The sequence below is a fragment of the Uloborus diversus genome, chromosome 1 (assembly GCF_026930045.1).
Source record: "Uloborus diversus isolate 005 chromosome 1, Udiv.v.3.1, whole genome shotgun sequence".
Lineage (NCBI taxonomy): Eukaryota > Metazoa > Arthropoda > Arachnida > Araneae > Uloboridae > Uloborus > Uloborus diversus.
Genome location: NC_072731.1, coordinates 63,222,995 through 63,247,729, shown reverse-complemented (window position 1 = coordinate 63,247,729; position 24,735 = coordinate 63,222,995). Strand labels below are relative to the sequence as shown.

Below are 24,735 nucleotides of genomic sequence, written 5' to 3'. Positions count from 1 at the left end.
AGATTTTTTTTAAACCATATGTATCTTTATGATATAAAAGAGCAATATTTCTGAAAGTTTTATGTTAGTATGAAATGGTCAGGTTCAGTGCCCACCTGATTTAACATGAAGTCACCCAATACGAAATAGAACACAATGAAATTAATACAGTAACAAATGAAATAAGATTATTAATACGTTTTGAATTATACTGTCTACAACTCCTAGACATTAAAGTCAATGACAAATCTTTGCATCTTTCGAATTATAAACAAAATAAAATAGTTGAAGGAAGTACATGTATTGCAAAATAAATAACAGGTAAAAGCATCTAAGCACTCATTAATACACTTGTTATAATTCGTTACGTAATTATAAAATTATTGGAAGACAAGTGTGTTAAATTACATACTTTATAGCATGAATTTGGGGAAAAAAACAACTAAAATTAGACATGTGATCCTCGCATATAATTTTGTTTCTTGAAAACGTGAAAGTAAGATGCATACAAAATAATCAAAACAACTATATGTCACACCAAATAATTAAATGACATTTTCCCATTAAACGCCACGTATTCTCAATATAAATACAGCATGTGCTTTTCTATACATAATGGGTCTTCTACAACCTCAAAATAGTGAATAGTATCAGAAAGAGAAAATTACTTCATCCAAACATGAACATTTTTAGTGAAGAGGCTTTGTTTGTCTGTATTGGAAAGGTGGAAAGGTTTTTAATTCCTCCAAAATATACCAGCTTAATTTTGCGAAGATTCTGATAGGGACAAAAACTTTTCTGTTTTTCGCAGGATATGTTACCGGCAGGAATAAGATACTTTAGCTGTCCGTTATTTTCTAGGAACATTTCGGGGGTTTTTTTTACAATGAAAAAAACAAATTAGTGCACATCTCTTCTTTGTCCGACAACTTCCATTTCATCCTTTGTTATAAGTCTTAATAAACGCGATTTTGGAAAAATATCAATGAATATTTTCATATCTTGAAAATAATTCTAGTAATATCTCTGAATATATGTGTGGTACATTGATTCTTACCTTTCTTCATTATTTACTCTGAGATGTGCACAAAATAGATAATTTAAGTAATGCAACTAGCATCTTCTCCTGAAAGCAGCAAGCCATGTTTTATATATGTGCAAACTAGTTTTACTGTGTAGAAATAGAATCAAGTTATGACACCTAAAATTTTTACCCAATCAGACTAAAAATACTAACCAACTTAGGTTCCAAATCAAACAACAAATAAACACGCGAAAATGATGCATAAATGCAGAAATAAAGAGTATCTATTTTTAAAATAATGAAAATATGTTTTTTGCAGTATGAAATGGTGGGAAAAAAGTACTATCATAGGAAACGCATAGAACTTTCTTAGTGATTTTTTTCCCCATTTGGACAAATTAAGGGTCTTGACCGATATATAGCACACAAGTCACAAACATGGATACTCGAGTTGGATTTTGAAATTCCTTTAAAAGGAGCATGGTTTTTCCATGATTAAAACTAGAATCATCCTTTATGTTTTTTCTTTCACATACATTATTATGTAATTTTTTTCATCAAAGAAAATCAAAGTCAAATTGTCTCTTTTGTTAAATAATGTATTGCCTCTCTATGACTATTTCTAAAAAATGATAAACATACTGGGCTCCCAAGGTATGATCAACGGTTGTATTGTACTATTGGATTTGAACATTTCGGGTTACATTTTTTTCCAACTTGTTTAGTTTAATTTGTATCATTCAAAAAATAAGAATGTTTACTTCAGGTGATTTCTGACTGTACTTCAAATTTTTTACGCACTTAATCTTATTATAAGCTACAAATTTTGTCTTTTTATTTGTATTTTAATTTCAGGCAGCCAAGGTCATTAATGGGACGAAACGATCAACGCATTTCTTTTTAATTCCTTTTCGGTTGTTCGTAAAATCAAAATATGTGTAAGAGTTTATCATGTAAAATGAAGGGTATTTTGTGATTAAATTTTTTATTAACTTGTATGTATTACTTCATTGATTTTCTGTGTGACTTACGTGATTCTTTTGCAATTAACTAAGGAATAGAAGAATATAATTCACATGAGTTTTTCTGAGGTCTAAGGAACATCTTGCATTTTAGTGAGAGAGAAAAGGGGGAGTAGAGGAAATTCAGAGTTTTAACCATAAAATTCTTTAATCAATCAAAAACTTAATGGCGTAAAATAGCTTTAATAGGGAAGTCCATTGAAAATTTGAGACCCTTTTCAAGTAGAATCATAAAATGATTCAACTAAAGTAATTTTTTTATCATCCAAATGTTATTCATCACAGACCAACTAAAAAGAAGCAGGCACTTCAAAAAAAAAAAAAAAAAAAAATCCCTAGCAAATTTTTACATTTGTGATAGTTTAACTAATATCGCTGTATTTCATTTTTAAAATTTATATCTCCATATATGTAGTAGACACATCTTAGCCATTATAGTGCATCATTTGAAAATTGTAAGAACTTTTAGGGGAGTCAATACCCTAAATACTTTCAAAAATTCGATTTTTTTATTTCTAGATATTTTGATACTCCATTTAAATACCTTTTTAATGATACAAACTTTTTGATTGTGCTCATATGAGAAGTAAGTTAAAATAAGCTTTAAAAAAATGTAAATATATTTTGATAAGGTATGATTTTCTTCTTTAAATTGCTATATCGAGAAATGGTATTTTTGAAACTAAATGTTCCTTTTCTCAGAACCTAGATTGTGTTAGGCTTTGAAATTTTTGCCACCAATTCCATACATCTAATTAGAATATTTTAAAAAAGCTTTCTTTCTGTAAAATTTTACTTCAGTATAGAGAAAAAAGTCTACTTAAGGAAAAGAAAAAATTCATAATTGTATCTTTAATAGATTTTCAGAAAAAGGTACATGAACATGTGGAAATTAACATTGACGGTATAGGGGGTACTAACTCCCCTTAAAATATGTATTTTATTTATTGAATAATTTAAATTTATTAACGTACAGGATTCGTCAAACCGGGCACAGCACGAAAAAAAAAAAAAAAAAAAAAAAACTCGTGGGTTTGTTAACACGGGCCACTTGAAAAAAATAAACTATCGTGATAAAGTGGATTTTTTTTTCAAAATTTACCACATATTGAAGCATTTACTTCAGAAACAAACTACATATTAGATCTAAAATAAATAATACCAAGTATGAAAATTGGCATCTGCCTTTCTGAACAATTTCTTAAGTTTTAGGAATTAAAACTGCATATGGATTTCACGATTAATTAAAAAAATATATTTTTGCTGGGAAGCCAAACTAAGCAATTTACTTAATTTATTTCAATCACTTTTAAAGATTTTATTTTATTTCCTTTTTTTTTTTTTTGTATTGTTGAAAAAAAATGATTTGATTAACTGCACCAGGAAATCTTTTTTTTTTAATAGATGTTTAATGTAGATTGCAAAGTGTAAAGGTAGATTACAATAATCACATAAAATTAACCAACCTGTGTGATGACTATTCCAGATTCCATAAACTGTAATCATACCTGAAAATTTTCTCACATATTCTGAATTATTGTGTGCAAAATTATTTTGTGACTTTATAGTTACTAATTTTAATATTTTATACAGTTCAAATTTTTATTTCCAACTTCTTGTGTGGAAGGATATATAAAATACTTGATATGATTCATGGTTATGGTTCATGCGGCTCTTTTTAACGCAAAATTTTCTCAGAGGTTTTTTTTTAAACAAACTGAAGAAATAAAATACTACTAAATGCCTTTTGGGACTAAAAGGAAAGCTTTTCTCAAAATGTGACATACTTGCTTCTCTATGGATGAATCTGTTTTCTATTTATGGTGTGGTTATGTTTCAGAAAAATTAATTTTGATAATATTTCACCTAAATGCTAAATATTTTCAGTAAGTTTTTCAGAAGTTAGCTAGCGGTGTATTTTATGTGTTTTATGTAAATGCACATGGTTTTCAAATTCATTTTTTTTCTACAATTTTGACGATTTTTGTAATAAATTTGAGTAGAAATAAATTCAGGATTTAAAATTATTCATATCTCTATGAAAAAAAAAAGTAACAAAGTAGTACAGTTTAAACAATGTTAAAATAGTGATCAAGATTAATTTTTTTTCTTGTCCACAGAAGTCCGTAATTTTCAACAATGACCAGGGTACTTCATAAAAAAAAAAATCCAGGGTAACTAAGGTTTTTTAAATTACCCCGGTTTTTCTTCAAACTCTGTTCATGTACTCATGGGAAATTACTTTTAAAGTTATGTTGTAATACACCTTGAATAAGCCCAAGAGTAGAACCTCGAAATTGTGGTGTGGCTGCAAGACGCACTGCTATAAACTGCTCTATGGAGTTGCATTTCAGGACAGTAAAGCCTCTACAAGTGTTCATTTCATCAAAATCTGTAAATTAATCTGTATTTTTGTAAATTTTGTGTTATTATTTAGTCTGCATAACAAAAAATATAAAACCCTAATTTACAAAAACTGTACACATTTAGCAGATATTGTAAACAAAAGGTTAAAAAAAACCTAATTTTAGTAAAAAGTGCACAAAATTTGAGTATTGTAATTCAAGGTAGTATTTACGGGAGGAATCGACGTACCTTGTCTCCTCTCAATGTGCCAAAATTTTGCAAAACATTAAATTTATGTGTGCTAAATTTGGCTAAGCTTTGATATTACCTGGATTTTGTATAAGATATTTTTGCATTTTACTAGAGAAGCGAAAACTCCTCTACTTGAGTTTTCGAGCATCAAAACACTTATGTACTAAATTTGGAAAAGATCCGTCGTGAACTTGAATTGTCAGAGGAAAAACCCTTTATGAAGGGAGGCCAAACTCCCCCCCCCCTTTGTGAATTTTTGCGCATCAAAAGAACTGTGTGCCAAATTTGGCAAAGATCATAAACTCGATTTATTAAAAGAAAAACACTCTATGGGGTTTTTCTTCCCTCAGGGGTGGGGAGAAAACTCCCCTATGTGAATTCCTGAACATCAAAGGATCTCTTAAACGATCCAACATAAACTGAATTTTGCATAAGGGCAAATCTTCTTTGGGGGAATTTCCACCCCCATAGGGAAGCGAAAACTCCCCTATGTGGATTTTTTAGCATCAAAGAAAGTTATGTGCAAATTCTATCAAAGGCCCAGTGTAAACTAGATTTTTGTAAGAAGGAAAACCCTCTATGGAGAGTTTCGCCCCTATAGAGAGGGGCGAAAGCCTCTATGTGAATTATTGAGCATCAAAAGACCTATGAGCCAAATTTGGCAAAGATCCGACGTAAACTGAATGTGTACAAGGAAAAACCCTCTATATATTGTTCCCCATCAGCAGGGGCGAAAACCTCAAGGGAGTTCTTGAGCATCAAAGTATCTACGGGTCAGATTTGGTAAATTCGATTTGTAAAAGGAAAAGTCCTGCATGTGGGCATCTGCACACCATAGAAATGGGGCGAAGACTCCCCTATGAGACTTCTTGATCATCAAATGACTTGACAAAGTTGAGTGTGCCAAATTTGTCAAACATCCGACATGAACTGGATTTTTTTTGTAAACAAAAATCCTCTGTGGTGTTCTTTAAGGGTGGGGGGGGGGGGGGGGTCTTTCTATGAGGAATTTTCGATCATCAAAAGATTTCAGTACGAAATTCAGCAGAGATCTGACGAAAACTGAATTTGTAAGTGGAAAACCCCCTTATGCGGTACACCCTTCATTTTTTCGAATTTTTTTACCTGTGAAAGCAAAATATTTAGTATTGTTTTGTTAACACCAAAATGAAACGTCATCCTACCACTTTAATATAACGTAATATCCCCCGTTCAAAATTGGTGCAAAAGCGGTGGTACAACACCAGATTTCGACGTGCTATACGACATCGATCGACGAGACACATAGACGCTTTTTAGACCGTTCTGAGAGAACGTAATTTGAACGTGTCGGATGGTGTGCTCAGAACGTGTTATAGAACGAGCTTTGAACGCCTCTGTGCTGCTTGGGTTATGATTAACTCATTTAACTATAGTACGATTTGAACCTTAGGTTAGCCTTACTTGGTGCACTTACGGGTTAACCTAAATAATAGAAATGGACTAGGGTGCCGTGAGAAAATTCTAAATCTTCAAAGGGAGCCGCGAGTCGAAAAAGTTTGAAATTCCCTGATATAACTTATAACTGATATTCACTTCGCTGCAATGCGTATCTATGCTTATATACATCAATGCAGCTATAAGCTTTCATTTGCCACAGTATTCACCTGATTCGGAATTGAAGATTGTTTTTGGCTTCTGAAGTTGCAACTTAATTTAAAGGGAAAAGAAAGTTCTTTTCATAGTTCGCAGAGCCAGAACTTCGTAAGTCACAAAATCGCTACTTTACAGGAGAGAGGAAAAAAGATTGGCGCATGCAAAAGATGGGACGCGCACTCTTTTAACATTGGTAAATAATTACGTTCACATGACTCGATGTAGAATAGGATTCTGCATACAATGCACTAATAAATAGAAAATCACAATGTTTTGACTTACGTCAGTGTGATTCTAAGGCACAGCATTGATACTTAATGAATTTGAACTGTAACAAAAGAGAAGAAGAAAGAAAATCTTCATTATTATAATTATTTTTCTCGTGTCATTTTTCGTTCCTTCGTGTAATGCGTTCAGTCGTAAATTTTTCTAACGTGCTACAAATCATTAAAAACAGGTTTTTCTTAAATAGAAAGGAATCGTTCCCTCCCCTTCCTTCCAGAAGCGTGCTAATTTTCATAATAACAATACTGTGAGCATTGAGATGTAGTTTCATAGTACAAACCTTTCCTGACAGGGATTCCGTATCCTTTATTGTCGAGCAAGCCTCCAACTTGCGTCAGATTGCATTCTCGTTCAATGTTATACTCAATAGAAGTTGCCTCCATCAAGTATGCGTAGTTGCCCTGCTTCACTTTGTTGATGCCTTCAATGTTCGATGAAACATAAACCTCTTCGGCATTCTCCTGCATGAACTTATACATACGTTTGTATGTGGTCATGTTTGAGTTCTGAAAGACAATTTTGTTCTGTTATTTGAACATTTGAATTTTCTTTCAAATAAAATTTATACATTACTAGCTGTACCCGACGCGCGTTGCTACGCCAACAAAAACATACATCATTATACTGATTTTCATGACAATCGGTTGAACGGGGCAGAAGTTGCTACTCTGCAGTGCCACCTGGTGGCGAGTGGCTGCAATGAGCATATTATGCACCTTCTCCGTGGAAAAATACATATATATAGCAATTTTCATAATAATCGGTCCAGGTATCAAGTGAAGCCGTGACTATTCTCAAATTTTGTACTCACGCAGTTTGCAAGATCAATCAATCGCTAAAAATATCAAATAGAAAAAGTTTTAAATACCCCCGTTGCATGAAAAGCCATAAAACAATAAAGAAAGAATTTATTTGTTCAAACTCAAGAAAAATGGCAACAGCTAACGTCTTATCAATGAGATCTTTCACGCGAATTAATTTCTGCAGCCGATAATTTTATTCGTATTTATCCAATGGATTGTGACTTAAATTGGAATAAAAAAGGAACTATCGATCGGATTTTTTTCGAACTGGTCTATAAACATTCCCAATACCAAAAATAACAAACGGTGAAAGATTCAGCCAAATCTGCCGGGTAGTTTTTGAGTTCATGGATGACATCAGACAAACATTCATTTATCTTATACATATAAAATCTGAGTATCTATCTATCTATCTATCTATCTATGTCCAAGCTTCTTCTCCCGAACGACAGTGAACTGACCATCGAACCAGGTATCGATGGATTCGTCATCTTCCCGTCTTCATGTTTGGCTATTTAATATAATCCTCCGATAATAATTAGCGGAGATATCAATTAAAAATTATTAATTATGACTCTTAGATTTCAAAATAAAATCCATATTTTTCGAAGGCTTTCCTCCATTCAAATTATTATTCAGTGCTTCAACTCAACTTTCCGGATGAACGCTTTTATTAAAATTTACAGCGTGAAGAAAATCATTGAGATGAAAGATCTGTTGCCATTTCTTTTTCTCGAATATGAACAGGTAAAATTCTTGTTTTTGTTTTAAGGCTTTTCCTGTAATCAGGGTGTTTAAGTTGTTTACTTTTCGATTATTTTGCCGTAATCTGCAGCAAAATTTTGCGGGTTTTTTTTTTTTTTGTTCAAGCCTGATTGTTAAATACGCGTCACATGACATAACTTTCATTTTCGAGGAGGACCGTGCACGTCGTAAAGTAAATGAGTGATTTACAAGTTATTTGAGATCTTTGAGGGTTTGTACCTGGAAAACGGATTGATGTAATTCTTGTACGACCATGTGGATAGAATCCATCCAAATATTTATCTGAGTGGTATGTTGCATTAATAAACACCCGGGCAACGCCGGGTAGTAGACTATTTTATGTAAAAAGCGGATTGTTATTGTGCATAAATATTTCCGATATAGTCTATCAGATGTAATTCAGTTTAACGGGAGTAAAGATTATAGTTGATAATGCATATATTTTCCCCTTTTGTGCTGACTGAAAATGTACTCATAACTTGTATCATTGATAACGATTATTAACGTTGATGAGGTGTTTTGGCAAAAATATGTTTTACTGGTGTTTTGCAAACCTTGCTTTACGCGCATTTATTTATTCCTTAACGCGTTAGAAACTAGTGTCAGTGTACTACAAAAGCATCAACTGGACTGCTCTTACATTTTTTAGGTAGCCCGTGCAACGCCGGGCACGCAGCTAGTCTTATACATATAAAATCTGAGTATCTATCTATCTATCTATCTATGTCCAAGCTTCTTCTCCCGAACGACAGTGAACTGACCATCGAACCAGGTATCGATGGATTCGTCATCTTCCCGTCTTCATGTTTGGCTATTTAACATAATCCTCCGATAATAATTAGCGGAGATATCAATTAAAAATTATTAATTATGACTCTTAGATTTCAAAATAAAATCCATATTTTTCGAAGGCTTTCCTCCATTCAAATTATTATTCAGTGCTTCAACTCAACTTTCCGGATGAACGCTTTTACTAAAATTTACAGCGTGAAGAAAATCATTGAGATGAAAGATCTGTTGCCATTTCTTTTTCTCGAATATGAACAGGTAAAATTCTTGTTTTTGTTTTGAGGCTTTTCCTGTAATCAGGGGATTTAAATTGTTTACTTTTTTGGGGGGTTTTCCGCAATCTGCCGCAAAATTTCACTGACCTTTTTTTTTTTTTTGGTTCAAGCCTGAGTGTTGAACTCGCGTCACTTAACATAACTTTTATTTTCGAGGTGGACCGTGCAAAGCCGGGCGACGCAGCTAGTCTTATACATATAAAATCTGAGTATCTATCTATCTATCTATCTATGTCCAAGCTTCTTCTCCCGAACGACAGTGAACTGACCATCGAACCAGGTATCGATGGATTCGTAATCCTCCCGTCTTCATGTTTAGCTATTTAACATAATCCTCCGATAATAATTAGCGGAGATATCAATTAAAAACTATTAATTATGACTCTTAGATTTCAAAATCAAATCCATATTTTTCGAAGGCTTTCCTCCATTCAAATTATTATTCAGTGCTTCAACTCAACTTTCCGCAACAACGCTTTTATTAAAATGTATATCTAGTGAAGAAAATCATTGAGATGAAAGATTTGTTGCCATTTTTTTTCTCGAATATGAACAGGTAAAATTCTTGTTTTTGTTTTGAGGCTTTTCCTGTAATCAGGGGATTTAAAATGTTTACTTTTTGGGGATTTTCCGCAATCTGCTGCAAAATTTCACTGATTTTTTTTTTCTTTTCTTTTTGTCCAATCCTGAGGGTTGAACAGGCGTCACTTGACATAACTTTTATTTTCGAGGTAGACCGTGCAAAGCCGGGCGACGCAGCTAGTCGACCATATAAAATCTGAGTATCTATCTATCTATGTCCAAGCATGGCCCCACTGAATGCGCTGGCGCTTACCAGGCCTTGACAATTTTTGACTTTCTTGTGTTAAACCGGGGCAACTATTTCTGTACTTGAACATGGCCACACTAGATGGAAAAACTTCAAAACTTCATATTTGCCCATTCTGACCGCAAGGAGGCGCCACAAGCCACGGTTGCATCCACCAATCAACGACAAGTTTCAAAGCTTGTTTATTTTAATTAATAAATGGAACATGTAACAAACATCAATATTTCGCAAGATGCTCAGAGATATACCGTAAAAACCAATTCGAATCGAATTAGTAAAGTTATTTAGCTGATTATTTAATGCGTAAATGGTGGATCTAAAGTTGGTTAGGCAATTTCTTTTAATTTAATTTTACATGTTCATTTATAGCTTGTGTATCATTTGATGGATTATTTTACGCTTAATGGAGAAACATAATTATTCAGAGGATTATTTTTTATTTTAATGGACTTTTAGATCTTGTTTCTAGGGCTTATCGCTTCGCTTACAAGTCTTTGAAAAAGACAAAATAGTTTATGGTATCGCCAAATAAATACTTCATATGTAACTTGAAATAGTCCCCGACAATAAATAAAATTGAAACTAATCGCTCCGCTACGTACCTATCACGGAAAATTACCCCCCCCCCCCCCCACTTTTTTTTATTTTAAGAAATGCTAGATATTTAGAGCTGCTCCTAATGCTATACTATTAGAACAAGATTACAAAAATTTGTAAGCAGATCTTAGATTCCTGCGGATACTTGACGGTCTACTGTGTGTGTGTATTTTATTTTTCCAACAGAAAATTCATATCCTAATTTTCGCCAAACTTGGCGATCGAATTTCCTGCAAAGTTTCTAGTTCAAAGCTCCTTTCTCATTCATGCTTAAAGTGTAGAAAATAGTTTTTTTATGACGAATTCAATGTTTACAGGATTTTACATCGCTAAATATTTTAATTTTCTTAAAAGTACAGTAAATTTGCGATACTTCGAAGTCCGATAAATCGAATATTACTATAACTCGAAATTTTTATCAAGTCTTGACAACTTAGTCTTTAATTCCATTCTAATTATTCTGAATAACTCGAAGTTAACTTCTTTCAACTCGAAGTTTTTTCTAAGATTACTCTAAATTATTTCGAAAGAACGAAAAAAAAAAAAAGAAAAAGAAGAAAAAAAGAAGTGACTATGGGAGAATAATTATTTTATCTTCACTTGCAATCCGAATTTGAAACGAATGAAGATGTGCACATTTCCTGAAGTAGAATCAGCTCTATTCAAGCGGTTCCAGCATGCTGTTGATTTTTTTCTATCAATACATTTGATTAAACTGTGCATATTGTGCTAAAAAACTTAAGTTCTGTAATTTTGTCTGTTATATGTACATATTAATTAAAGTATTCGATGGTTTTTAATATTAAAATATCAAAAACCAAAACTATCGTTAAGTCAAACTTTCGATAAGTCGAAGTTTTCCGTCGGTCTTTTTACATTCGAGCTATCGCAAATTGAATGTATGTTTAAAAATATCATAGAAATGGCAAGTAAAAAAAAAATCATATCATTGTTTTGCTTTTGCAACGACAAAATAAATTTTGTACGGAACTCTCCCCTGCTAGGATTTTACGAAATATCAACACTGTTGATATTTTGTAAAATAATCTGTTCCCCATTTTTTTAAAAAGATTAGTTTCACAAATTCATGTGTAGATATTTGAGGAGTTTCTTTCCCTATTGCATGTATTTGTTAAATGTTAAAAATAAATTAAAAAAAATAATAATAATTTGAACTTTGGCTGCTTGATGAGTTCGAATTAAGTTATTCACGATCATGAATTGTGATAGGATCCTACTCGTTGGGTTTCTTGTTTCTACAAATGGAAAGAAATATAAATGACCAAGAAATTTGCACCCGTCATAATATGACTGTTGATTTTTTAGAATAGGTAATACGAGGCCGTAAGTAAGATAAATATTTTATGGCCGAATCTGACCTTTATCATAAAAATTATTTAGTGCTTGAACACTTTATAACAATTGAAAAATATATTGAAGTAATAGCACCTGGGATGCTATAGGTAAGATGGGAGCCTGGGGGTGGGGATAGAACCTGAGCTAAAGTGAACGCTCTCCGGTCTGTGCGCCTTCCGATGTGTGTGTGTACACCCAAACCTGTTTTTGTGCGGTCCTTTTTTTGTGTAGTTTATTAAAATTATTTATAAAACGAGCGAAAATTATTTATCAAACGAGTGCTTGGTAGTATTATCAAGGGTCGACAGGGGCATCCGATGGGAAGTCACTGTGGCTTTCCAAAAATTTCTTAATTCGGGAAATTTTTCGGGAGTCGGCAAAATTATCATCGCTTGGTTTATTTTGATTTCGTTTAAATATAATATTTTGGGTATTTTCTACGTGAGACTTTTTTTATGCAGTCCCTATCCACCGCATAAAAAAATATTTTTTAACTCAGTTGCGAAAACTTTTTAAAGCTACTGGTGAAGTTTCAAGCATTTTTTTTACACGATTTTTTTATGCGGTCCCTATTCACCGCATAAAAAGAGGATTGGGTGTATATATATATACTTTTTTTTAATGCTCAAAGCGTGTGAAGCAACAGGGTCGTTTCCGAAATTTTAAGTTTTTTTTTTTTTGAAAGAACATTTTTAAAATCATAGGATCTGATCATTTTTTAAAATAACTTGACCAAGTTTAATATTTAAAAAAAAATGCATTAATCGGTGCGCTTTCATTGTTTACGCTTCTGCCGATGACATCCCAAATGATGAAATGCCATTCACTGATGCCACTCACAGAGCACAATATTCAATTAGTTTCTTTACTCACAAGTGTTGGCAACTATATGATTGATAGTAAGCGTAGAGTGCAATATGTAATTCGCTTCTTGATCATCAAAACGTAGAAACGCGGTAGACAGATGCGCCAAAGTACATCATTTGTGACGTCATAAAGACCACGCCTTATTTTCAAAATCGGACATTTAAAAAAAATAATTAAAAACTAAGCTTCGGGAAAGTGAAAGTTTTTTCTAGCTCCATGTTATTTTTATTTATTTTTTGATTATGCTATGAATTTCCTTTTGTAAGAAAAAAAATCTGCACTTTTTCGAAATAGCTTTTGTGCACTAAGCGTTTGTGCATCTCTATGCGTATTGTGCACTAACATACTACTAAAATCTACACTAAAGTTATTATAACATGAGATGTGCTAAAAATGGAAGGGGAAATAGATAAATGATATTATTTTGGTGTCCGTACAATATTGGTGCGAGAACCACGGACCCGTCGTAAAACCATGTATTAGTTACACTCTGATTTTAAATGTTTTTAAAATTATGTTAATGGTTCATTTTTTAAATTGCCATCATATTTTTAACTTTTCTATTGTTTTTCTTCATTTGAAAAAGAATATTCCTAACCAGGCCTGTCAAGTGGGGATATCACGGGGGGGGGGGGGGGGGGGGGCAATTATGACACCCCTAAATTTTACAAACATACTAAAATTAGGCATTTTGCTCGTATTTTGTTGTTTTTTCCCGAACACAACACCTTTGCCCCCCCCCTTCCGGAAATTTTTTAATGTCGGGCCTGTTCCCAAGCGTACATTTTAAATTAAATTCTATTCGTTGTAAAATATACACTACATTACAAGCGGAAAGAATGGCAATTGTTAACGTAAATTCCTATACACCCCCCCTCTAATCCCCATCAGCGTCAAAAGGGGCAATGAATGACCCTCTTAAGTTTTGAGAAATGAATGTATTTACAGATTGCGGAGCGTGTTTTTTTTTTTTTTTTTTTTTTTTTTTCCGATGTAATTTATTGAGCAGAAAAAATTCGCATGTAAATGAGCATGTAAAGTTAGAAATGGGGGCTACCTGCCATATATCATCAATCTTAGAACTGTTGTATCCAAAAAGGAAACCCCAGGGGATTTTCAAAAAAATAATTGAAAATTATTTGCAAAGCTTTAAAAAAAAGGCGTTTGAAAAAATATATTAAGAATTACGCATTAATTTTAAATAAAAATCATATGTTTTCTCTGTTTAGTTTAGATTTTTTATTACGCATAATTTTTGATATGATATTAAAATAACAATAAGAAATGCTCTTCACCTTTGTAATACAATGTTTATTTAGCACTTTTTCTCTTCATTCCTTCTTTGAAATTAAAATTTTCGTCAAATGACGAACGCCCGATAATAAGTCGAGAAATCACGTAATCACAGATGCCAAGGCGCCAACGCTCACAATCACGCCAAGTGGAAACAAAAACAGGGGTAGCCAGTGGCGCCCTCTTTGTTGCCATGAGTTTCAGCGATTGCCACGGCCGTTAAGTATTCAGTGGGGCCATGGTCCAAGCTTCTTCTCCCGAACGACAGTGAACTGACCATCGAACCAGGTATCGATGGATTCGTCATCTTCCCGTCTTCATGTTTGGCTATTTAACATAATCCTCCGATAATAATTAGCGGAGATATCAATTAAAAAATATTAATTATGACTCTTAGATTTCAAAATAAAATCCATATTTTTCGAAGGCTTTCCTCCATTCAAATTATTATTCAGTGCTTCAACTCAACTTTCCGGATGAACGCTTTTACTAAAATTTACAGCGTGAAGAAAATCATTGAAAAGAAACATCTGTTGCAATTTTTTTTCTCGAATATAAAGAAATAAAATTAGGCTTTTGTTTTAAGGCTTTTCCTGTAATCAGGGTGTTTAAGTTGTTTACTTTTCGATTATTTTGCCGTACTCTGCAAATTAATTACTTTTGACTAAAGGAAGCAACCTCATTGAGAAATTCAAGTCATAAATATTCAATTAAGACATCATATTTTGTGTTTTAACGGAAAATAATGACAAGCTTATAATTTTACTGCAATTTGTTTTCTGTAGGATTCTCAGTGCATTTATTACAGCCCCTGACACATTTGTCTAGAAACTAGTGTCAGTGTACTACAAAAGCATCAACTGGACTGCTCTTACATTTTTTAGGTAGCCCGTGCAACGCCGGGCACGCAGCTAGTATATATATATAGATTGAAATTCATATTAGGGTAAGGTCACCAGTAACAGACACGTGCCCAGTAACAGTCTTAAGTTTGGATTTAAATAATAAGCCTTTTAGATGGGTAAAATTGATGTTGCTGTGGCCCATGAATACGGTGTATAACCATCTAGTGTTATCAGAGACTTTTATGCACCAGTCGGTATTTACAAGGCAGTGATGGAAGGTTATGAACAGCCATCACGAGGTCAGCTGTGTTTCCTGTTCATTTGAATTTCACAAGGCTTTTGTTCTAAAAATAAATAACTTACGTACATTTTGAAGAGAAAAAGGGAATTTTGTATATTACTCATCCTTTCTTCATCCTGTGTCTGTTTCTGTGTGTCATCAGATCGGTGTCTGATCTCCATCTGATTTTTCGGCGTCTGGTACTGGGCGTAGGACCTTTTTTTCGAAATTGAGCGTATAAAAACAGAATTAACTAATTTAGAGGATCAAGAAGCAGCCAAACATTAGATGAGATGCTGTTGCACGAGAGAAAAATAGTTTTAAAAGTCTAAATGCATTAAAAGGCTCAGAAAATCGAGTTAACCCTAGAGCGGTGCCTTAACATGACTGTTGCCGTTACGCTATCTGAATCTCATAGCCAGGACGTAAGTCACATTATGGTAATTTTACAGGACAGAGGAAACACTTTTTTCCGGCGCATGCAGAGGATGGTTCACGCGCTCTTTCAACCCTGGTTAAAAATTGAAAAGGATTTAAAAAAAAAGATATTGGTGATCACCACGGCCCCATGAAGTTATTAGAAGTGTAAAAAATGATTAAAGAGTTTTTAAATAAATATTATTCAATGCTAAATTGTACATAAAGACGATTATATAATTTTTCAGCCTGGATCCAATAAAGACAAAAATTTTTAATATTTATAGCCCAAAATTTATAATCCAGTCAACAAAATAACGGGATTACACGAAATATGCCAGACAGCCTAGTTATCACATCCAGAGACTGCAGTTTCGTTCTTATTAGAATTCATCAGTCTGGATTAGTGAATAACCGAGCTGGAGGCACATGTCATCTCATTGAAGCTGAGAGTGCCAACAAACTGGTAGATACAGTGAATTTCTCTCACCAGGGAGTGTTCGCAGCATGGTGCGGTTCGACTCCTGAATTGAAGGCAATGTTGACATTCTCAGCTTCAACGAGATAACATCTGCCTCCAGCTCGGTTATTCACTAATCCAGACTGATGAGTTCTAATATGAACGAAACTGCTGTCTCTGGGTGTGACACCCAGGCTGTCTGGCATATTGTTCTGCCTTAGCCCTGGTTTAGGAGTGGTAACTCCCTGCAAAATAGCATTAATGTTATAACGCAAAACATGATTACCTGAAAAAATCCACTGGTTGATCCGCCGGCTAGGCATCCATATTTGATTTTTACTTGATTGGCTAAGTCTTCCGCACTTTCAATTGGCGAAACTAACTTCTCTACTGTTAGAAAAGCAGCTAAATTGGCAGTGTACGAAGAGATCATAATCAAGCAAAAGAAGTACCAGATGCTCGTGATTGCACGGGTAGACATTGCCCTGATAGTTAGAAAGGATATTTATAATCAATAGTTTATATATCTATATTAATTGTAGAAAAGATATTTGCAGTGAAATTTTAAGGCAGGGGAGGAGGATGGGATGCGGTGCATTAAATGCAGGAATATTCTTTTAAAGTAGTCCAGTTTTAAATAAAGCGGTATTAAAAAGGTTAACACAATAAGACAGTTGTATAAAGTAGACAGTTATATGTACAAAGTAAAAAAAAACTTAAGCCGAAGTTATATTCTGTGTAGCAATAAACATTTTTTTTTGTCCTGTTAGCCTCTCCGACCTACCACCTGTAGTAAAGACCACATTTCCAAATACCCAGAATTTTCCGAACAGAATATCTATAATTTATTTAGTGGTATAACTTTTGCTCACCACGACCATTCTAAGTTCCCTCTCTTTTGAAACAGCCACATTTTCTTCCTGCAAAATATTATTGTGTGTGTGTTTGTATACACAGTATTTTAATTACAGCACGTGAAAACGTCACTCAAATGTTTTAATTCTTTATCGTAAAAATGTTTATGATATTTGTCTGATCTATATATTGTTATTCCAGTTATGAAATATAATTGTGTATTTTAGATGATTTTGGGTTAACATTTCTTTTTTATAATACTTCAGAAATACAGAAACGAACATTCACGTTTAAAGTCATAAACCTTTGATTGGAAGACGCTAAATTATTACCATCAGCTAAACAAAGTCTATAAAAGTGGCAAATCATGCTGGCTCTTAAAAAAAACATCTTTAGATCATCTATTTGGAAGCAAAATATGCAAATGAAATACAAACTGGCAAAAATTTTAACTAAGGTTAAGTAGCTTTAAATATTTTCCTCGACTAAAGCACTGTGTAGAACGTTTTGAGTGTTGTTAGTATAAATATTTGGACGCTCTGTCTAAAAGAAAGCCCGATAAAATGTCCTTCTAGACAGATGTAGTAATAGATAAGTACTTTAGATAGGTTTATTCCGTACATGAGAGAAGCATTTTTTAACTTTTACCGGAAAATCAGGAAACAAAATTAATTATATCATACTGATAGTGAATTAGTATGAGTGATGATAGAATTTTGTAAACATTTAGCTTAAAAAACTAAAAACTTGTTTACTTTCATGCAGAATCCTATTCTTGTTCTCACCCCCGCGCCCCCCCCCCCCAGTACTTATGGAAAACATTATCTGATAGTTTTTGGTTAAATATCCTTGTTCATGGATAGGACATTAGAGTTTAAAACTTAGATAGAAAACTGAAGAGTTTCTTTGTTAAACGTCTTCAGCAATAACTATGTTAGATAAAAGGTGGCTATGGTGACTTGACTGGTAAGGGGTTGAACTCATAACAGGAGAGTCACGTGTCTTCCGGCAGAGATACTAATGGTGTTACCAAATGGAGACTGCTACACGTCAAATCTGTCGTGGTCGCAAAGACTTCCAAATTCTCATTCCCTTTTGGGGGTGCTGGATCAGAGGTAGTGGACCAAAAAACCGAGCTGTCTTCAGAGTCCCATCCAATTGGTTAAACTACGTGTACTGATAGGTACGGGGGAACCTGAAGAGTAGTGTTATGTTAGAAAAAGGATATCAACTCACGTTGGTGCAATATCCGATCCTTGCTGCATGAGAGATCCGATTGCAAACCACATGCTGTTGAGTATGCTGAAGACATTTTCCTCCACCTGGTCTTGCTGCCGGCAGGGATGTGGGTTGGACCACTCGTAGGGACTGAGTCTGCCCACCAGGAAGAAACTGATGCTGATGAAGGTGTAGGCGGCCATGACCAGCAGCCACACCTCCCCGGAGAAAGGCGAGAGGAAGCTGAAGAGAGAAGTCACCTTCTGAGTGGGCTTCTTGAAGAGGATGCTGATACCCGTCTGCATGAAGGGGAGGGTGAAGTCGACTCCCTTCAAGCGGGCGGAGTTGATGGTCAAGTCAGCCACAGCTAGATCGGCCTCCTGTGTGGAATAAACATGACATTTTTTAGGAGTTAAGAGCACGGTACCTGCCCCAGAGATATGGAAAAATGAAAACTTGAAAATTCGGCTCTATCAAAGTGAAATCTCATCGACGTAAACAACCTGTTGTACGGTACACGACATACTTCTAGAACAAATCAGATGATCTAAGTCTCAATAAACTAAGTATTTCAATGCTTGGAAACTAGCTTTTGGAAAGAGGTATTTTTCGTAATCCTGAAAAATGCAGTTCGTTTGAAAAACAGCTATTGAAAGAGAATGCTCATCAAAAGTGCAAAAATATTATTAAGTGAAAAAAAGCTGAAAATGTATCAAATACAGTAATCTCGCAAATATCTCATTTGTTTTATGTGTCTTTCTCACTTGTACGGCGAGTTTCAAAGGTCCTGATCGAAAGGAGATAAAAATAAATGTAATTTCTTTCAGTTGTGCTTTTCTGATTCAAAGCATCTCTCACAGGGGCGCATCTAAGAGGGGATGAGGTTCAACCCCTCCCCCCCCCCAGAACCGTTGTTGTTTTTTTTTTTTTTTGCTATACTCCCATACTACCAATTTTTGTAGGTAGTATGCAACATGGACGGTCTGTTATGTCCAACATCTCTGGAGAAAGTTAAGGTTATCCAAGCGATCGCTCAATTATGTTACGTGCAACGTTGAAATTTGTACTCGGCGCATGTTTCTCCATTTCTTTTCAAAACTTCTAATTCCTTACAAAATTCTGATGTACAGCTGCTTAACGAAAGAACATAAAATCTTGAAGGAAATGGAAAACTTTCGTTCAAATAGTGTTTAAAAAAAAAAAAAAAACTTTTTGAAGATTTCTGAAAAATTTAAAAGGTGAAAATTATGTATCTTTTGTTTTAACCTCGTATATGAACGTCGTTAAAAACTACTGGATTTTTATTTTGGTAAAGTAACTGTTACTCTTTCGTGTTTTTTTATTGACCATAACACTTAATTTAATCAAAAATGAAGTAGATTTCCAATTCCATTCTACCTCATTTACACGTCTTTTACGGTCGATCCCATACGCCGACGCACAAATAAATATATGTTTTTTTTTCTTAATTTTTAAATTGGTTCTAAAATCGTTATTTTATGATTTTATTGCTGAAACCGTTTCTCTGAGATATACTCATCGGTGCTTAGCCTGCTCGTATTATGGACAAATGTTTGGAAAATATGTGGAAGGGAACTCACACCGTATACGACTTCTCCAACCATGCCGTCCCATTTCCCAGTGACTGGGTCTTCTTTGCCGTACTTACTGTCCTTCACCGGATGTATCTCGTAAGTAAAATGCAGTCTGTCAGCTAGGGCATTCAGCAAGTCAATGCCGTACCCCTCATACCGATCGTTCCCCTTCATCTGCTTGGACGATTCTCGCAGCATCACATAGGGATCACTCTGGAAAGAAAACAAGAAGTGAACTTGCCAAAAAGAATATTATTTTGTATCGGATGTAAATGATTCAGATTGAGTAAACGCAAAAACCCTTACTTGACTCCGAAGTTTCGCAATGACATTTTGGCGATTCCATTTTAATAAAACGTCAATCAATCGTCGCACAAAGCACCCGAGAAAGACCCCATGTTATAGAATATAGGTTCTTTGATCAGACCTGTTTTAGGGTATGGCTTTCAAATTTATTTCAGTGCATCACCTATTAATTTGGCGTAACTGGACCGCGTACATTCAAGTGTTGCTAGGATTATCACTGGCATGAGACACAGCTGCCCCACAGAAATAGTTCTTTTCGAGAGTGATATCAAGAGCCCTTGGGTCTGAGAAGAAACCTAATACTTACAAAGTACTTTTGTAAACTTTACAGCTACGGAGTTAATAACCGCACATCAGCATATCTTATAAACTGGAGAAACAGACAGAGACTAAAAAAGGATAGTCCTTTCTCTCGAATGCAAACGATGAATCTATTGGATCAGGATGTAGAAGAACATGTTTTGAAAAAAGTATTTAACCCTCTAAAGGGCTTACCTAAAGTTCATTTTAGATCAGAAATGGGGACTCATACTTTCAAAAATCAAGATCCACCTGAATATCTACGCGTCAACTCGCATCAGAGATTATAAATCAAATACCAGCTGCTGCAACTCAAATTTATACTGACGGCAGCAAAAATGATCGGAACTCATGTGGCAGTGGCATCTTTATAAAGGCTCCTAATTGCTCTCATAAATTCAAAATTAGAAATTCAGACTTCTGTTCCTTTTTAGATCCGAGTTAATTGCCATTGATGAAGCTCTCAGAAGCAAGACAGTAACATCATCAGCTAAAATATGGATTTTATCCGACAGCCGCAGTGCTATCCAGCATCTTAGCAACTGGACAAACGTTGGAGACAAACCATTCGTCCCAATACTTAAAAATCTTAAGGAACTCACCCAGCATCATGAGATATACCTCCAATGGATTCCTTCCCACATTGGTCTCTTTGGCAATGACATAGCGGAACTCCTAACCAAGGAAGGTGTCACTGAAAATTTGGTGTCGAGAAGGACTTTGACCTTCTTAATTTTTCATAAAATGAAAACTTTTAACCAAGAACTTTGGAAGACTCTTCCGACTCACTCCTGGTGCAATAGGCAGTCCCCAGGTGGTGCCCTTTCCATCAAGGCGGATAGAGTCGTCCAAACAAAAATCAGTAGGCTTGCAAGTGGGCACATCAAGTGTCTTTCTTTTCATTTAGGTGAGAAAGTTTTTGAGACCTGTACCAAATGTAGATTAGTGCAGGCATCCCCAGATCATGTTTTGAATTGTGAGGGACTGTACAGAGAGGACATTTACACCAGTCCTCTCTTACTTTATGATTTTTTGGGGACACTTGGGCTCATGGACCTGGTCTATAATATCCTGGTTTTTGCCTAAATTTGATGAAGAACACGGGCTTTACTTCAATGTAATGCAATTAACTTTTAAATATTTCCGGAAACAATATTTAAATACTCCATTTTTTACTTTTTGTCTGGTGAGATACGTCTATTATCGAGTAAAAAATTATGAGTTAAATATTGTTTCAGGAAAACTTCGAAATGTGATTGCGTTAGTAGAAGTAGAATTCATGTTCTTCCTTACGTTTATGCAACGAAACAAGGTAATATAACAAGGATCTAACGTATTTCGATTCTTTGTAGAGTGTGTTGTGCAGCAATTGACAAGTCTGTTACCATGGTGCACTGTTAAAATTGCGGGTTGCACACAGCTCTTTTAGGATCAAGCATTGTAATACCAGAGGTACACCCTTAAGGGTACCATTTTGTCGCCTTTTGTACCCTTAAGGGTACAAGAGGGAACCAAATGCCACCGTTACAGGTGCCATACGGAACGAAATAGCACCTTTAAGGATGCTTTTGGAGTACCAATGGAAGCTAAATGGCACCCTTACGGTGGAAGAGGTACCGCTGGTGCTAAAACGTTTCACCCTAAAAGGTGCCATATGCAAACTGTAGTTTTAACAGTATATTACCTGTTTATAACGTTCTTTTTTAAGAATAAAAAAAAAGAAACTTTTTTTTCATTTTATTCTTCTTTTTAGTGGTCAAATGCTCGTGTTTATCCATTTCGTTTTGACATAAGTAGACTTGCCACTAACTCCTCTCCACAATCGCTAAAAGAAGTGAGTCACGCTAATCAGATATAAACAGTCTAATGGCTCATTTTTACAAAATGTTCAGTGTAATATTTCTGTCTGTAGAATTGTAGGAATAGTATAGTGCCCGGCTCAGGTATCTGAAATGAAAAGACAAATTCATTGAAAGACTGAAATACTTCTCAATTTCTCGGAAAAAAACGATTTTACCACAAAAGTAAGAACATTCTCTTCCTCTTTTTATCTCTTTGTTTAAAATTATAATTTCAAACTAGGTTTAACCAGTTACCAAACACTGTTAAAAAAATCCTGATATTTTACGGCAAAAGTTACTGGCGCCCATGTCGCCAGTAACTTTTACCGTAAAATGCTATGTTACTGTAAAATGTTACGGCAGAATAAACGACATTCGGCAACATACGAGCAGTAGGTTTGAACTCAGGACCTTCGTATTGGCTTTTCTGACCACCATACCAATTGGAGCGCATCGATTGAGGGGAAGTACGGTGTTGTATGCTTTTCACGTAACTCACGTGGTGTATCAATTTGCGCTGCAATCACTTATTTTTTAGGTACACTTTACTGTAATTTTTTCCTGTACTGAAAATACTCCGTTTTACAGTAATATGTACCATAAAAGTTTCCTGAATTTTGTAACATTGAAGTTATTACTCTCCCTCACCATTTCTTTAAAATTTTGGCTTCGAAGAAGAAATACATCACTTTTGCACTTACCATAACTGTGGTCACTCGGAAATGAGAATGTTCCAATTCCAAGAACTCGAATTCCGAAGAATCGGGTGAAGTGATGTTGATCCGATTACCGGGTAGAATGGTGCCAATCTGCATGAAAAGTAGAATACATTCATTTTACTTATGGCATGCTTTTATCTTTTTGTCATCCCCAGAAATTTTAGTTGTGTTTTCTTGAACTATATATATACATAAAAATGAAAATAAATAAAATAAAACTAAAAGTTAATCCTGAAGCATGTTAACAAAATTTGTAGTTTTAAAAAGCATTTGAAAAATAAACTCAAATTAATCAGCGAGCATTTTAAGGAATCGATGTTATTGATTAAAAATTTGAAGAAAGTAAATTTTTGGTGTTTCTTTTTCTGTTTTGAAAAATACAAAAAAAAAAAAAAAAAAAAAAAACCTCAGTCACCTTAATACATACTGCAATACCAGATACAAATCCTTCTCCAAGTAAATAATAAAATTTCTGTTTATATTTTGCTTTTTTTTTCTTTTGTTACTCTTTAATTATGTAAGCGAGGGGAGGGGGAGGACACAGTAGGACCATTTTCGTTTCTTTTGTTATATTTTCCTTAATTTTAGTTTTAAATAAATTATAACTGCAGAGCATGATTTAAAACTTTTTAACTCTCACTATATTTCTTTCATATTTTTTCTCATCATACTCCTTTTCAAGAAATTATCTCAAAAGGCTATCAAGTTGTCCAAATGTGCCCCACTTGGAAACACAGTGGGACAGGGCACACTGTAAGAAAGTTTCCTCGTTATTTATAATTTATTTTTTTTTCATTAAAATATACAATATTGTTGTGAATATGCCTAAGTCAGGCGCAGAAAGAGCAAGAGCTTGGCGTGAGAGTAAACGTGCGGGTGAAGTGACAGTTCAGAATGTGAAAAAAAGAAACGATAAAAGTTTCACGTCTGTCGTGTGTCTTCATGAAACCCTTTTTTTTGTGGATTATTTTTCCTCATGTATTTATTAATTAATTTATTTATTTATTAGTTTATTGTTTCATTGTATTTTAATTTATTGATTATCATTTTATTTACTCATTTTGTTCAAAAATACTTTTCCCGATCGAATAGAAAATATTTCATACGAAAAATATTCTTTTTTCACTTAGCTCCATGAAGAAAAAAGAAAAAAAAATCCACTTTTTTTTGAAGGCACAATTTTACTGCCGAAAATAAAATAATTTTTCAATGCAAGTTTTGCTATAAAACTAGTTGCATCGCCCGGCTTTGCACGGTCAACCTTGAAAATAAAAGTAGTGTCAAGTTACGCGTGTTCAACACTCAGGATTGAACAACAACATAATAAATAAATAAATAAATAAATAAAATCAGTAAAATTTTGCGGCAGATTGCGGAAAAAACCCAAAAAAGTAAGCATTTTAAATGCCCCGATTACAGGAAAAGCCTTTGAAACAAAAGCAAGAATTTTACTTGTTTATATTAGAGAAACAAAAATGGCAACAGATCTTTCGTCTCAGTGATTTTATTCACCGCAATAAATTTTAATAAAAGCATTGTTGCGGAAAGTTGAGATGAAGCACTGAATAATAATTTGAATGGAGGAAAGCATTCGAACTATAGGGATTTCATGCCGAAATCTAAGTGCTAATTATTTTCAGAGGATTATATTAAATAGCCAAACATAAAGACCGGAAGATTACGAATCTATCGCGATACCTGGTTCGATAATCAGTTCACTGTCGTTCGGAAGATGTAACTCGGATATAGATACATAGATGACTACATAAATACTTGGGTACA

General features: G+C 34.2%; 1 protein-coding gene across 2 annotated transcripts in view; it reads right to left on the bottom strand.

Moving 5' to 3' along the window:
• Positions 1–24,735, bottom strand: part of LOC129229992 (glutamate receptor ionotropic, kainate 2-like) — a 155,987-nt gene that overhangs the window by 69,656 nt on the left and 61,596 nt on the right. For both annotated transcript variants that reach the window (XM_054864380.1, XM_054864388.1), the window contains exons 9-13: positions 22,936–23,043; positions 19,794–20,000; positions 18,211–18,572; positions 16,406–16,604; positions 6,824–7,049 (exon numbers count right to left, since the gene is read on the bottom strand). In XM_054864380.1, coding sequence (XP_054720355.1) covers positions 6,824–7,049; positions 16,406–16,604; positions 18,211–18,572; positions 19,794–20,000; positions 22,936–23,043 — 1,102 coding nt within the window. The remainder of the gene's footprint in view (positions 1–6,823; positions 7,050–16,405; positions 16,605–18,210; positions 18,573–19,793; positions 20,001–22,935; positions 23,044–24,735) is intronic.